General features: G+C 38.2%; 2 protein-coding genes across 2 annotated transcripts in view; both read right to left on the bottom strand.

Moving 5' to 3' along the window:
* The window catches only part of LOC145499283 (L-threonine dehydratase catabolic TdcB-like), a 13,929-nt gene extending 5,793 nt beyond the window's left edge, over positions 1-8,136 (bottom strand). The window contains exons 1-7 of the mRNA XM_081478783.1: positions 6,835-8,136; positions 5,912-6,048; positions 3,775-3,933; positions 3,383-3,450; positions 1,037-1,151; positions 489-614; positions 93-194 (exon numbers count right to left, since the gene is read on the bottom strand). Coding sequence (XP_081334909.1) covers positions 93-194; positions 489-614; positions 1,037-1,151; positions 3,383-3,450; positions 3,775-3,933; positions 5,912-6,048; positions 6,835-6,964 — 837 coding nt within the window. The 5' untranslated portion in view covers positions 6,965-8,136. The remainder of the gene's footprint in view (positions 1-92; positions 195-488; positions 615-1,036; positions 1,152-3,382; positions 3,451-3,774; positions 3,934-5,911; positions 6,049-6,834) is intronic.
* LOC145498840 (major facilitator superfamily domain-containing protein 12-like) overlaps positions 1-16,608 on the bottom strand; it is a 78,555-nt gene that overhangs the window by 39,671 nt on the left and 22,276 nt on the right. The window lies entirely within an intron of this gene.

Raw genomic sequence — 16,608 nt, forward strand, 5'->3', positions numbered from 1 at the left:
ACTGATGGAAGATTGAATCCTCTGAAGAACCTAGTTGTTCCCATTAGCTGCTATAGTAAATGGCATCAATCACAGCAGCAGTTATGACTTACTTTATGATGATTTTCCATAAATTGATACACTGCTTTGCTTATTTCCTCCTCTGACACAAGAATCCACTCATCAACAAGACATTTACAAAGATCAAAGGTAACCTAATAAGGAAAATCACAATGCAAACTATCATGAAATATGTCAAACTAGATTGAAATATGGTCTATTATTCCATTGACACCCTTCGGGCAAGGAAAAGAAGTAACTGAGTTCACTTAGCAGAAGTGTTTCCTTAAATGGTTCAGATGCACGCCTGCTGGAAGTCTGTTTGCAGAGTTTAGAATATATGTTCTGTTCTGTCCTTCCATGTTCTTTCTACCCACATGAGGCTATTGAAATAAAATATTTGACCTCTTCTGTCATTGTTCTGTTGCATTAATAAGTTCAGTTCCTACTGCATTTTCCTCAATGCCGCCAGCTGTGCCATCAGACAGTGTGACGCCTGAAGGGAGATCCAAAATTTTTCCTGCCTTCACTGATTCTGCCATCACTGCAGACTGCGAGGGCTGGCATCCAATCATCTACAGCATAATCAAAAATTTTTTCAGCACATAGTTGATGGTCAAAGGTCATTCAAACCATAAACATTGACATTTTTGTGCATTTGTTTGATCACTATACAATGAGGGCTTTTAACATGAAACGAAAATATACCCCTTCAACATGGTAAAAGGACTAAAACCTTTTGTTTATCTCTCATTGGATAGTCATAGAGATAAAACATGCAAAAACTGTGTTAATAAGTGTTCATGCCCCAAGTGTCCTTGCAGTAACACAACTGGCTTTTGTAGAGGGTTCAAGATGGCCACCATATAATAATAGGGATTTCGGTAATCACATAAGAATAGAACTGTGAATCAACAAAGATGGTTGCCTGTTAGTAAAGGTACCACTGTGTTTGTTTCTTGACTGCAAAGTACAGTTCATATTCTGTTAACTGTACCTTAACTGAAGGTTTAACAGACTTCAGGTAGGCTGCAATTCCTCCTATTAACCCCCCTCCTCCAACAGACACAAACACTGCATCAACATCGGGTAAGTCGTCAAAGATTTCCACCCTGTGTATGTGATGAACAGACAAACAAAGATATCTGATTAACAGTTCTAAAAGTAGTCTAACAAGCTGTTCCACTGATGGCACACATTGAAAGGTCTATGTCTAACCTTTCTCTCAAATTATCATCCCAAATCATAGTCGTCCTCTTTTAGTAAACTTTGATGTGAAGTTTACATGAAATAATTCATATATGAACTGTGGTTGTAGATGACAGTGAAGAATGATCATCACAGTTAATTTTCCAATTTAAGCAATTGGAAAGAAGAAGCCTGAAAAAAAAAATCAGGGCTTCAACGGGATTCGAACCCATGACCTCCGCGATACCGGTGCGATGCTCTACCAACTGAGCTATGAAGCCACACATTGGGAGCGAGGTCAATTAATTGAGTTCATATCTTCCTGTGAGGAGTGAAATGATGTGAAGTTTATATGAAATAATTGAGTTCATATCTTCCTGTGAGGAGTGAAATGATGTGAAGTTTATATGAAATAATTCATATATGAACTGCGGTTGTAGATGACAGTGAAGAATGATTATCGCAGTTAATTTTCCAATTTAAGCAATTGGAAAGAAGAAGCCTGAAAAAAAAATCAGGGCTTCAACGGGATTCGAACCCATGACCTCCGCGATACCGGTGCGATGCTCTACCAACTGAGCTATGAAGCCACACATTGGGAGCGAGGTCAATTAATTGAGTTCATATCTTCCTGTGAGGAGTGAAATGATGTGAAGTTTATATGAAATAATTGAGTTCATATCTTCCTGTGAGGAGTGAAATGATGTGAAGTTTATATGAAATAATTCATATATGAACTGCGGTTGTAGATGACAGTGAAGAATGATCATCGCAGTTAATTTTCCAATTTAAGCAATTGGAAAGAAGAAGCCTGAAAAAAAAAATCAGGGCTTCAACGGGATTCGAACCCATGACCTCCGCGATACCGGTGCGATGCTCTACCAACTGAGCTATGAAGCCACACATTGGGAGCGAGGTCAATTAATTGAGTTCATATCTTCCTGTAAGGAGTGAAATGATGTGAAGTTTATATGAAATAATTCATATATGAACTGCGGTTGTAGATGACAGTGAAGAATGATCATCACAGTTAATTTTCCAATTTAAGCAATTGGAAAGAAGAAGCCTGGAAAAAAAAAATCAGGGCTTCAACGGGATTCGAACCCGTGACCTCCGTGATACCGGTGCGATGCTCTACCAACTGAGCTATGAAGCCACACATTGGGAGCAAGGTCAATTAATTGAGTTCATATCTTCCTGTGAGGAGTGAAATGATGTGAAGTTTATATGAAATAATTCATATATGAACTGCGGTTGTAGATGACAGTGAAGAATGATCATCGCAGTTAATTTTCCAATTTAAGCAATTGGAAAGAAGAAGCCTGAAAAAAAAAATCAGGGCTTCAACGGGATTTGAACCACAGGTTCGAATCCCGTTGAAGCCCTGATTTTTTTTTTCAGGCTTCTTCTTTCCAATTGCTTAAATTGGAAAATTAACTGCGATGATCATTCTTCACTGTTAGTAAACTTTATTTATTATAATGATTCAATTTAGCACCAACCTTCAAATAAGCACCCCCTTTCCCATTGAGTGCTGCTTTTCTAATAAGCACCCCTACAATAAACGCCCCCTTCCAATAAGCAGGCAAGCACACCCATAGGGAAAGTAACCCTCAATTGACATAGGGTAGACTCATTAGACTAATGAATTACAAAGTCTAGTTTCTTACCTGAACGTACTATAACATTGAACATTATGACTACCAGAGTCGTTATTCACTTATTGCTCTACATTTAAAAAGAATGGTAATCAGTGGGACAAAAAGAAGTAGATCCAACTTAAGCCCCACTACATCTTGGCATTGGTAATACCCTGTCCAAGCTATGTACTAATTAGATGGATCCCAAAGAGTATGATTTTTTCAGCTTTTTTGGTAAGCAATGCTTTGTTTCTTTAACCAAGCTTTTTAACTTCAAACAAAAAAGAGATAAATAGGAAGTAACCCAAAAAATATCATTTCATACAAAAAAGTGCAGGACCACTTTTGATGTGCAAATGGCAAAGTTAAAAACAGATATGGAAAATGACTTTTAAAACATGGTCTGAAATAGTGTAAGGAATTGAAGAATTGGGAAACACATCCTCACCAAAACTTCCAAGGAGTACCCTGAAGCTATATATTATTTAATGTATTTAACATTTAAAAGTAGTTACCCTATGGTTCCTTGCCCTGCAGCAACAACTAGATCATTATATGGAGACACAAAGTGCAAATTATTTTCCTGACAGAACAACAACAAAAAAACATTTGCAGTTAGTCAGAGAAGATAAAGGAGTTAAAATGAAGAATAGTCCCTATAGCCCTGAGTTCACGTGTAATTGGCACCAGTTTACAGGTTATATGTGTTTGCTTCTGTATCAAGATCTACTTAGCTGATTATCTGCAGATGCGGTGCAAATTGACCTCATCATCTTCGTTGTCATCGTTGTCATCGTCATTATCATTATCATCTCTTTATGCCAGTGGTCACATAAGGCCTCTGAATTATTTCACAAAGGCTTTTAGAAACTTCTTATTAGACTAAGGATGTATGAAACAATTTTACCTTGGCAACACTCCTTGCTTTAACTTCTGCTTCAACACAGTCTATTCCATGATACACCAAAGTACCACCAAACTGTTTCACTACCTGTAACTTTGCAGGAGAAGTAGTCTTGGGTACATATATAGTAACTGGAATGCAGACTTTGCTTGAGGCGTACGCCTATTAATTACAATGCAAAACAAACCAAAAAGGAGATATTAAACAAACAAATAAATACACAGTCAAATATTTTTTCCACTGCTAAATTACTATCAGTGTCATAGGGTAATTTTTCTTCAAATGAACGTACTTGAATCACTCTTCTGAATAGCCACCATAACTGTCAGAGCAACACACTGGTTACTGTTAGGCAAAATAAAGCAATCTGGAGTAGACCCTAAGAACTGTCAGTTTCCATTAACAGTGTATGAATCAACACAGAAGGTATTTGATTCCATATCAAGTGGCTTCTTATTTGACCGAAATAAATAATTGCTTTAAATCACCAAGGACGGCTGCCCAGTCTTATTAGCCCATTAAGGCAGAAGCATATCACCTAGAAGCGTTTAACCCTGGTTCAATACTGCCGAATATTCCAAACCAATCAAATTTAACTTCCTAATATGGAGCACAGGCTCTTGTGCAGATATCATGTGGACATGTCGTGTACGCGCTTACTACACGCCAGCTTTTGTGAGGAAAGTTGCAACAACCACAACATGTAGTTGACACTAATTACACCTGCTTTCAGTGTTATGTGCATAGCAACTATCTCTCGACATGCCATCTTTCGACATGCTATGTAACCTGGCCTACATCAAAATGTAAGCACAAGTGGCTTCTTTATGGTCGACCTCGACTTTAAGTCCTGAAAGATGGATTTATTTGACATCAAACTAAGGCTAGGAGCATCAAGAAAACATTCTGTGAGTGATAAATCGACTGCTTCAAATGTTTACATCTTTTGAATATTAACTGAGCGGTAGCAGCCCAATTCTACCGGAAGTCACTATTGAGAGCTGATCGAGTACACTAAAATCATTTGAATTATCCCGTAAATCGGGAGTCCACAATCTTCTTCATTCATTTGAGGTCAGTAATTATCATGTACTTGTCATTCGTTCTGCGAATAACTGGAAAAATTGCTAGTTTCACAGGTAAACCGTATTTCAGCCGTTTACACAGCATGTCGAAAGATGGAATGTTGAGAGATGGTCGAAAGATATCGCCTGTGTACGTAACACTGAAAGCGGGTGTAATAATTATCGAAAATGTCGAAGGTTAAAAGAAAGCTGACCTTCACAGAGGTTAAATTCAACGATGGAGGACGCTTGCTACCTGCTAAGAGACTGAGACACCATCCCAATGTCAAAAAAGAGTCCAACAGTGATGTAGGATCAAGAAACGTGGGTCCTTTCCGTGCCCTGCAAACAGATCTCTCACTTGACCTTTTTATTACTAAAACCAGACTGCTACAACCTTTTATCAATTCAAACTTGCTGGCACAAGACTCCAGATAAACCTTGAAGGTTTCTGCCAACTCACCAGAAACTCCTGCAAATACAACCTCCTCTCTCAATTCTTTTCCGTGGCACAAATCTTCCTTTTTTCATGACTGAGAGCCTCTTCCCTTTAGACACCATTTTGAACAGGTTTGTCTGTGAGAGATTCACGCAAGGAGTTTGCAAAAAGAACGCTATTCAGAATTTCCTTATATGGGCAAAAATTAGAAGAGTGATTTTCATTGGTCAGGAATAATCGGCAGCATTGTTTGAAACAGATGAGGGAAATAAAATGCTTCTGAGTGAAATGCTTCTCGCAGCCATGTACTCTTTTAATTTAACTTATTTTTGTTGATTATTTAATTTCTAGCTGAGTACAGATAAAGTTGGTGCTGTTGTTGTTGTTGTTGAGGTTTGTCAAGCCAGCATCAATTACCACTAACTCAACCATACTTCACTGGTGAATTTCTCTTTATCTGAAGAAGACTCCTCCACATTTAGCACCAATGCACTGAGTGACCAATTTCTCTTTGAAATCCTGCTTCAGGATCCTATAGAATATTACACAGCATCTCAACGTAGGATCCTTTCAGGATCATGGGATAAATTTCTACTGCAGACTGGACAACCTATGTATATATGTAACCTTCACTTACTGTGGCTGCACCATGATTTCCAGTAGACGCTGTTATGGCTCCTTCTGTTAAAAGGACATCATCATTCAACTCTTTAAGGGAGAGAAGTTTGTTGAAAGCTCCTCTGAGTTTGAAAGATCCTGTTATCTGCTCACTTTCTGTAATCACAAGTAAAATAATCATGAATATATAGAAACTCAGACTGTTATTGAACAGTAAAGCCTTTTCAAAGTAAGCTTACACTTCTAACAACACTTCCTACAACATAAAACATTAATATACTGGAGTGTCTATAGGAGTGCCAGTTTCAAAGCTCTTTTGACAAGGTATCTCAGTATCCCTTTATGGGTTTGACAACTAAAGCACAAGGGTACCCAACTTAACGGCTCCACTCCACTAGCTTCTACTTAAAATTCCTCCTCATAACAGAACATAAAGTAACCTTCAGAATCACTTGTGAAATAACGAAAGGTCGAGAGACCGAAACTTAGCTCTTAAACACACTATTGGCACCAACCGTAGGAGTCATGTAATTTTACAAAGATCTGTCAAATGTTTACCTCAAAGATGTCAACAATCAGCGATCATGATACCAGGTGGTATCATAGAACGGCGGCCTAGCTTCGTTTGGGCTCACCGGGAGGCCTGTTTGCAGGATAAAAAAGTGATTATTTGTTTTCCACCGGTTTGACCAATTTGTGTTGCTCGACTTCGTCTCGGAAAACATTGACATTCTCGGGAAACAAAATCCACTGTTCCCCCAGGGACCAGTCATTTATTAAGTGTTAAGTATTTTAGCATCTGGCCTATTGTTTTTTGCCTACCTCTTGTACACAGATCGTTACTTTAAAAATGCATGGTGCCATAACATACCCAACCACTGCATTTACACAGCTCCCAAATTTTATAGAACCAATTTCGTAGACTTAGCTTACGTTACTCACCTAATTTAACGTAGACCTTAGATTTTCCTTCGTCACTTAGCCAGGGAGAATATTCCAGAGGAGTTCTTCTAATATATGGCTCTATCCGAGTAGATGCTTGCAAGATGTCTTCAGGCGACAAAGAAGACATCTTGCAATGAATGAGTTGCCAGTAATCGGATACCCGTGTTTGCGCGAAGAACTCTGGGATCGTCAGGGGGCAAACATTGCTAGTCGCTAGAAGGAAATGTATGGGGAAAAGTTGTTTCGAGGTACAAGAAAACGATTTTTGAGAGAGATCAACGCTTTTTCGTCGTCGTTTTTATCGCAAATGGATTTGGGCAATGTTGATATGTGGAATATGTAAGTTTTTCTTTGAATAACCGTGAAATATGTGACAAAATCTACCGATAAACTCCGTTGCTTGCGTGAGGTTTATTGTGAAATCTACATCGCGTAATGGTCTGAAAATATTACAAAATTAATTAGGTGTAAATCGAGAGGAAATAACCCAGTAAAGCCTTTTAAGTTATGTACAGGCTACTGTTGGCTTATTTGAGAGCTTAGTCGTACAAATAATACTGGAAATAAGCCCGGTGGCGATTATTGTACTGTCTGGGGTTGATTTAATGACAAATGAGTCCGCGCGACTCGTGCTGTGTGGCTACTAGTGTTGCTCAAAGCCTTTGTTTTGCTTTTACAAGCACGTATTTCAGTGATTTTCCTTTTCTATAACAGATCAAGGGTAGCTCCCTGAATATATCTCTGAGTATTTGTATTTGAAAGTGCCATTTGTGCGTGATTATGCTTTCCAAAGTTTGGTATTGACGGTTGAGTGAAATTGCCCGACACAAAGGGTAGTAGTTCCTTCTGCAATTTTCGATTTCTGTTTTAGAGCTTCTTTTCTGTCTTAATATTTAACTTCTCGGAGGGTCTTTTCTACCATTTGCTCCGGGTAGCCTCTCGAGATCAGGCGTGTATTGAAATTTCAATATTTTCTTCAATGTATTTCACAATAAACCTCACGCAAGCAAAAGGGAGTTTATCGGTAAATTTAATCACTTATTTCACGGTTATTCAAACAAAAACTTACATTTTCCATGTATCAACATTGCCAAAATCTATTTGCGATAAAACAAAGGCGAAAAAGCGTTGATCTCTCTCCAAAACCATCTTTTTGGGCGTCGAAACAGCTTTTCGCCATACATTTCCTTCTAGCGACTTGCAATGTTTGCCCCCTGACGATCCCAGAGTTATTTTCGCAAACACGGGTATCCGTTTATTGGCAACTCATTCATTAGTAACAGCCGTTACCAGGGCTCGAAAAAACCCCCGTCCGCTCGTCCGGGACAAGTACATGTTTCGTTGATTGCGTGACGCCTGTTCACAGTTCAGAAAACATAGGCACACAAGGCGTGCAAGAGTTATTTTTTTGTGTGAAGTGTCGGAGATAGGAGCATTCGTGGTACAGTGATGATTTGGTTAATTTGACAAGTTTTTATGGTTGCGATGTTACATCGGTCATGGTAAGATAGCTAAATAGTAAGCCATAAAATGTTTGACTGAACAAACTACGGTAATCTGACACGTCTCCAGATTAATGTAGATGCCATCTTAATTTCTAACAGGAAATTTGATTCGTTCTTTGATACAACCCGCACTGTGATTGGTGAGACACGCGCACATGCATAACTCCCTCACTCACCGATCACACAACCCTTCCAACCCCCAAGAGGAATTTTTGCTCAAAAATACTCAAGTTAATTTAGAGACTTTTTCGCATTTTATACGAGTCGTAAGTTTACCTTTTTACACAACACAACACAACATAACACAACACAACTTCACCGAAAATAGAAAGAAAGAGAAAACAAACCTCTGACACGTTGAGTCTGATTTAATTAAATTCCACTTTAACTTGGTGCCGCGCAGTCTTCAAAGAACATTTAAACAGTTTTCACACTTTTTACCTTTAAAAATATCGGACTGAATTGAATGCCATCAAATAAAACTATTAAACTGCTACTGCAGAGACGTGAAAACCGTCCAGAAACGAAAGCTTCTTTTTTTGTTTAATATCCTGGAAACAATAGCCGATAACTTGTCAGCTCTAATTGAATTGCATTTTCATACTACTAACTCACGAACTGTTTCAAACCTCAAGGCTCATCTCGTTCATTTAACTAAAATCCTCAGCCTAACCCACAGAAAATGTCGAAGTAAACCCAATATATGAATACTTTCTCCTCTTTTATAGAGGAATAAATATGGCCGTTCTCAACTCTATCGGGATCAAATCTTCTCACATACCATTTACCTTTACAACAAGAAATTTGATTGGCTGTTTATAGTAGATCCAATCTGATTGGTGTGACATACATACATCTCTCACTCACTCACTCACTCACTCACTCACTCACTCACTCACTCACTCACTCACTCACTCATCCATTGACCCGTCCATAACATGCCCGACACGCCGACTAAGAGGTATTTTTTTTACAAAAAAAACCTCAATGAGCACACAAACAACTTCATAATAACAATATCCTTCCTACAATTTTTGAGTTATTTTTTTGTAAAAAAAATACCTCTTAGTCGGCGCGTCGGGTATGTTATGGACGGGTCAATGGGTGAGTGAGTAAGTCAGTGAGTGAGTGAGTGAGTGAGTGAGTGAGTGAGAGATGTATGTATGTCACACCAATCAGATTGGATCTACTATGAACAGCCAATCAAATTTCTTGTTGTAAAGGTAAATGGTACGTGAGAAACACAAGGTATGTATAAACACAAGGACTTTGGTAATTGAAAAATAAAGAGTGACGTGTATGTTGCCGGTTTGTGATTTTTAGTCCGGTTTGGAGGGGAGTGTGACAGTTACATACGTACATTGGATTGTTTTAGAGTGCATAATTTTCAGTGTAATGGTGGCTAGTTATGAACGAGATGAGTCTTGAGTTTTGAAGCAGTTCATGAGTAGTAGGGAAATGGCACGAGATATTTTTATTTTTAATTACAAAGGGTAACTTGATACTTTTGTTTTTCACAAGGAGTTAATTCAATTAGAGGTCACGAATCGTCGGTTGTAGTTCTTAGGACATGTTTTAGAGGAGACGAAACAATTTAGATTTGAAGCAGTTCTAACGTTTACAATAGTAAGTGCAGGTAACGATTGTTTTGTTCTTATTGCATGCAAATATAACGAGATATTTTTATTTTTTAGTTACAATGGGTAATTTGACACTCTTGTTTTTCACAAGGTAGTAAATTCAATTAGAGCTGACGAATCGTCACCATTTGTTCCCACGAGATGTTTGCTATTTTTAGTTACAAATGGTAACTCGACACTTTTGTTTTTCATATGGGAGTAAAATTCAATTAGAGCTTACAAGTTATCGGCTATTGTTCCCAGGATATTAAACAAAAGAGAAGCTTTCATTTCTAGAGTGTTGTTACGTCTCTGCAGTAGCAGTTTAATATTTTTATTTGATGGGCATTTTATGACATTCTTTTCAGTCCGATATTTGTAAAGGTAAAAAGTATGAAAACTGTTCAAATGTTCTTTGCAGATTGTGTGGCACCAAGTTAAAGTGCAATTTAATTAAATCAGACTTTCAACGTGTCAGAGAGGTTTTTTCTCTTTCTTTCAAGTTTCGGTGAAGTAGTGTTGTTGCGTTGTGTTGTGTAAAAAGGGTAAACTTACGACTCGTATAAAATGCGAAAAGTTCTCTTAACTTGAGTATTTTTGAGCAAAAATTCCTCTTGGGGGCTGGAAGGGCTCCCGAGGGGGTACTCCCAGAAAAATTGGTTGGGGGTGTGCGGCCCGCTTCCCAAAACCCTTACCCTATTTATGACCAAAATCTGCGATATTCCTTACCCTATTTATGACCTGACCAAAAATTCGAAACCCTATTTACCACCTGACCCTTAAATCAAAAACCCTGTTTCAGACCTGCGTTATAATTAGCTCCCTAGTTCAAACCAATGTTAAATTGAAAAAGTGGCTTCTTCTTAAAGCATACCCATATCAAGGCTAGAGCGCAAAAACCGTACCCTATTTATGACCAAAATGACCAAAATCAGCTAAAATCGATACCCTATTTATGACCAAAACGGCTGAAAAACCATACCCTTCGGGGCCGCACAGACCTATATAGCCCATATAAGGAAGTCCCCCCCCCCCCCCCCGAGGGAAGGGCTACGTGATCGGTGAGTGAGGGAGTTATGCATGTGCGCGTGTCACACCAATCACAGTGTGGGTTGTATCAAGTAACGAATAAAATTGCCTGTTAGAAAATAAGATGGTATCTACATTAATCTGGAGACGTGTCAGATTACTGTAGTTTGTTCAGTCAAACATTTTATGGCTTACTATTTAGTAATCTTACCATTACCGATGTAACATGGTATGTACATCATAAACTCCCAGTTTCTTTCTTGCTGTACATCGCAACCAAAAAAACTTGTCAAATCAACCAAATCATTACTGTAAACAGTTCCATGAATGCTCATATCTCCGAGACTTATAGTTCACAAAAAAATAACTCTTGCACGCCTTGCGTGCCTATGTTTACTTCGGTCAACAAAACTAGCCCGTCCAAAACAAACGCTCGAATCACAATTTAGTGTTGTGCCTTTTGCTGACAGCGTGTGCGTTGTAAGCAGCTGAGCGTCACAGAAAATACTTTCCTTATGTAATTCTCCCTCCATAAAGCTAAATCGATTGACATGTGAAATGTTCGACTGAACATACTAAAGTAATCTGACACGTCTCCAGATTAATGTAGATATCATCTTATTTTCTAACAGGCAGTTTGATTCGTTCTTTCATACAACCCACACTGTGATTGGGGTGATACGAGCACATGCATAACTCCCTCTCTCACCGATCACATAGCTCTTCCAACCCCTAAGGGGAATTATTGTTCAAAAATACTCAAGAGAACTTTTCGCATTTTAGTTGAGTCGTAAGTTTACCCTTTTTACACAACACAACGCAACAACACTACTTCACCAAAAATAGAAAGAAAGAAACAAACCTCTCTGACACGTTGAAAGTCTGATTTTATTAAATGCAATTTAACTTGACGCCACGCAGTCTTCAAAGAACATTTGAACAGTTTTCATACTTTTTACCCTTAAAAATATCGGACTGAAATGAATGTCATCAAATAAAACTATTAAACTGCTACTGCAGAGACGTAAAAACACTCTAGAAATGAAAGCTTCTTTTTTGTTTAATATCCTGGGAACAATAGCCGATAACTTGTCAGCTCTAATTGAATTTACTCCCATATGAAAAACAAAAGTGTCGAGTTACCATTTGTAACTAAAAATAGCGAACATCTCGTGGGAACAAGTGGTGACGATTCGTCAGCTGTAATTGAATTTACTACCTTGTGAAAAACAAGAGTGTCAAATTACCCATTGTAACTAAAAAAATAAAAATATCTCGTTATATTTGCATGCAGTAAGAACAAAACAATCGTTACCTGCACTTACTATTGTAAACGTTAGAACTGCTTCAAATCTAAATTGTTTCGTCTCCTCTAAAACATGTCCTAAGAACTAGAACGGACGATTGGTGACCTCTAATTGAATTAACTCCTTGTGAAAAACAAAAGTATCAAGTTACCCTTTGTTATTAAAAATAAAAATATCTCGTGCCATTTGCTTACTACTAACTCATGAACTGCTTCAAAACTCAAGACTCATCTCGTTCATAACTAGCCACCATTACACTGAAAATTATGCACTCTAAAACAACCCAATATACGTGTGTAACTGTCACACTCCCCTCCAAACCGGACTAAACATAGGCACGCAAGGCGTGCAAGAGTTATTTTTTGTGTGAAGTGTCGGAGATAGGAGCATTCATGGTACAGTAATGATTTGGTTAATTTGACATTTTTTCTTTGGTTGCGATGTTACATCGGTCATGGTAAGATAGCTAAATAGTAAGCCATAAAATGTTTGACTGAACAAACTACAGTAATCTGACATGTCTCCAGATTAATGTAGATACCATCTTATTTTCTAACAGGCAATTTGATTCGTTCTTTGATACAACCCGGTGTGACACGCGCACATGCATAACTCCCTCACTCACCGATCACATAACCCTTCCAACCTCCAAGAGGAATTTTTGCTCAAAAATACTCAAGTTAATTTAGGGACCTTTTGGCATTTTATACGAGACGTAAGTTTACCTTTTCACACAACACAACACAACACATCTTCACCGAAAATAGAAAGAAAGAGAAAAAAACCTTTGACACGTTGAAAGTCTGATTTAATTAAACTGCGCTTTAACTTGGTGCCGCGCAGTCTTCAAAGAACATTTGAACAGTTTTCATACTTTTTACCTTTAAAAATATCGGACTGAAATGAATGTCATCAAATAAAACTATTAAACTGCTACTGCAGAGAGGTAAAAACTGTCCAGAAATGAAAGCTTTTTTGTTTAATATCCAGGAAACAATAGCCGATAACTTGTCAGCTCTAATTGAATTTACTCCCATATAAAAAACAAAAGTGTTAAGTTACCATTTGTTACTTAAGATAGCAAACATCTCTTGGGAAAGAGTGGTGACGATTCGTCCGCTCTAATTGAATTTACTCCCTTGTGAAAAACAAGAGTGTCACATTACACTTTGTAACTAAAAAACAAAAATATCTTGTTATATTTGCATGCAACAAGAACAAAACAATCGTTACCCGCACGTACTATTGGAAACGTTAGAACTGTTTCAAATCTAAAGTCTCGTCCCCTCTAAAACATGTCCTAAGAACCAGAGGCGACGATTCGTGACCTCTAATTGAATTTACTCCTTGTGAAAAACAAAAGTATCAAGTTACCTTTAACTAAAAATAAAAACATCTCGTTGCATTTGCATACTACGTTCATTTAACTAAAATCCTCAGCCTAACCCACAGAAAAAGTCGAAGTAAACCCAATGTATGAATATTTCCTCCTCTTTTATAGAAGAATGAATACGGCCGTTCTGAACTTTATTGGGATCAGATCTTCTCACATACCATTTACCTTTACAACAAGAAATTTGATTGGCTGTTTATAGTAGATCCAATCTGATTGGTGTGACATACATACATCTCTCACTCACTCACTCACTCACTCACCCATTGACCCGTAACATACTCGACGCGCCGACTAAGAGGTATTTTTTTGTAAAAAAAATAACTCAAAAATCCCAAACCGGCAACATACACGTCACTCTTTATTTTTCGATTACCAAAGTCCTTCTGTTTATACATACCTTGTGTTTCTCACATACCATTTACCTTTACAACAAGAAATTTGATTGGCTGTTCATAGTAGATCCAACCTGATTGGTGTGACATACATACATTTCTCACTCACTCACTCACTCACTCACTCACCCATTGACCCGTCCATAACATACCCGACGCGCCGACTAAGAGGTATTTTTTTTACAAAAAAATAACTCAATGATTACCTAGCTTTTACCTAGCATGTGTTCGACTCAGGGGAGAACACGCGGTGACGCCTGGCACTTTTTTGTGTTTGGATCATCGACCAAAAAGTGACGTCACATCCGGTAAAAAAGCGCACTGAGCGGCAAAATCAAATTTGAATGCGACACAATCGTTCTCTCATAAGTAAAATGGCAATATTTCGTAATCGGCGGGATATTTCTATCGTTTTATTTGGCCATGATGTACAAAATTTTGTCGTCTTCCTCTTCATATCGTTTGTTTGAGGAACAGAACGATTATTTATTCAAAAATACGCTGTTTTGAAGGCGTGTGTTTTTACGAAGTGTCGTCGTTTCTTCTTCGCTGAATTCCACAGGAGTCATCGTTTGCGTGGAAATAATGAATTCTAGGTAAGTTGCACTCAATTCAGATATCCTATTCTCTTAGGTAGGCATTACACTAGGAGAAAAGCGCAACGTCAGTTTGACGTGGGAGAACCTATTTAACAGAAGCCCATTTTTTCAAATTTACCCTTGACAAACACTTGAGAGTAATGTAGGTGTTAATCGTATCACACTGTAAGCCGGAATAGACCCACACACATAACGCGGCGGAATGTTCTTGCCGATCAACACTAACGCAAATTCATGTTCTTGCTTGTGACTCAAACTGGTGTTATAAATTCTGTTGCGTTTGGTTAAGAACCTTGAACAAGTTATCTCAACTGGGCTCAGCACGAAAAGCGGTGTTTGTTTCTTAAAATTTCAGCAAATTTTTTGGAAGCATTTGCCAGTTTCACTGTATAAAAGTAAACTCGGCATAATTTGTATCACAGCTGTAGAAGCTGTACGCGAAAAGAACCCGTATGTTTCTACCGCAAAAACGAGGCCCTAACTCCCCGTCGATCTTTGGCAAAATGATACAAGTTTTCTGGCAAAAATATAAGCTTACTTTGGCGCCGCCGCCCGAAATAAAAAGTGTTATTAATGCTATTAAAAATAAATTGATTAGTAAGTAAGTTTTCAAAAAAACTTTCAGTGTTCAGGGCTTTTGGCAGAGAATAGTTTTTCATTCAAACGTTTTCACCCGACTGAAAATATTTTTCAACCACCCATGTGGAAAAAATAATGCACTCACCAGCTCTAAAAGTTTCAAAATTGAGGAGGATAAGCCATATTGTTTTATATTCTACTAGTTTTTAATTTTACGCGCTTCAAAACGATTTTTTTTTAGAGTTAGGCAAGACGTTCTTTAACGTTCGAGGAGTCGAACTCAAGGATTTTGGAAGATACCCAGCGCATAGCTCAGGAAATAGCAAGCACGTACACGAACATGAAAGTGATCAAAACTAAGAAGATTACAAGCAATTCATACGGGTTTGTTACATTCAAACATGCAAGTGAATGACTTCCAGTTGGGTTCATCAGATTTATTAATGAATTTGAAAACCTGTGCAAGTGGGGAAATGCCCCTGATAAGCAAAATTTGAGAGTTACTTGCCCAAACGGCAAGCTGGAATTCAGACATTTTTCGAGCCCTGATTACTCGTCTCCGTTAAAATGCAGGAGAGACTAAGCCTAGACCGCGCACCATGCGCGCATGATAAGCGTAAACGCGATCCGCGCGTTCGATTCGCGTACTTCCGCGAATCAGAAATTCTTGAGATCCTAGTATAAATCGTGGATTGATACAACTCAGCTGAATTTCTTTTTAATTCAGTAGTGCAGAGGGAACAAGTAAGTCGCCATAAACACACTGAAAGTGTTGGGTTACGAAATCAAAAATCTGCGTTGAACTAGTTTGAAGTAATCTCCCACGTCAGTTTGCTGCATGCAGCCAGTAGCAATTTACTTGGTCCATCTTTGTTTAGCAGAAGAAATGAAAGATGTTATTTTAAAGTGAAGATCAACATCTCTTCACTTGACTTTACTTGGGTGCAACCCCCGTTGCCAGTGGTGCCTAACCCAGCATTATCCGTTGAAGCTTCGTTTGTAGTGATTATGGCTTATGATGTTGCTGGGGCCAGGGTTAAAAAAAAAAATAAAAAAAATACGCGTTGGAGTAGTTTGAAGTATACACGATTTTCTACCCTTGAGCTTTAAGACTTTTGGTGCGAACAGTGTAAAAATACTCCATCTTTTTCTCCCACGCGAAAGTGAAGTAACTATTGCGAAGTGAAGATGAATCGTCACTAAAACGGACATATCCCTTCCCCGCACCCCACGGCTGTAACATGTGCTCGAGTCCCACGTCTCCCTCAACCGGCCTATGGCCTTGTCTTATAAAACTAATTTAGAGCCCAATCGTAAGACAAAAGAAACTAACCATTTGCAACAT

Source organism: Orbicella franksi, chromosome 1 (assembly GCF_964199315.1).
Source record: "Orbicella franksi chromosome 1, jaOrbFran1.1, whole genome shotgun sequence".
NCBI lineage: Eukaryota > Metazoa > Cnidaria > Anthozoa > Scleractinia > Merulinidae > Orbicella > Orbicella franksi.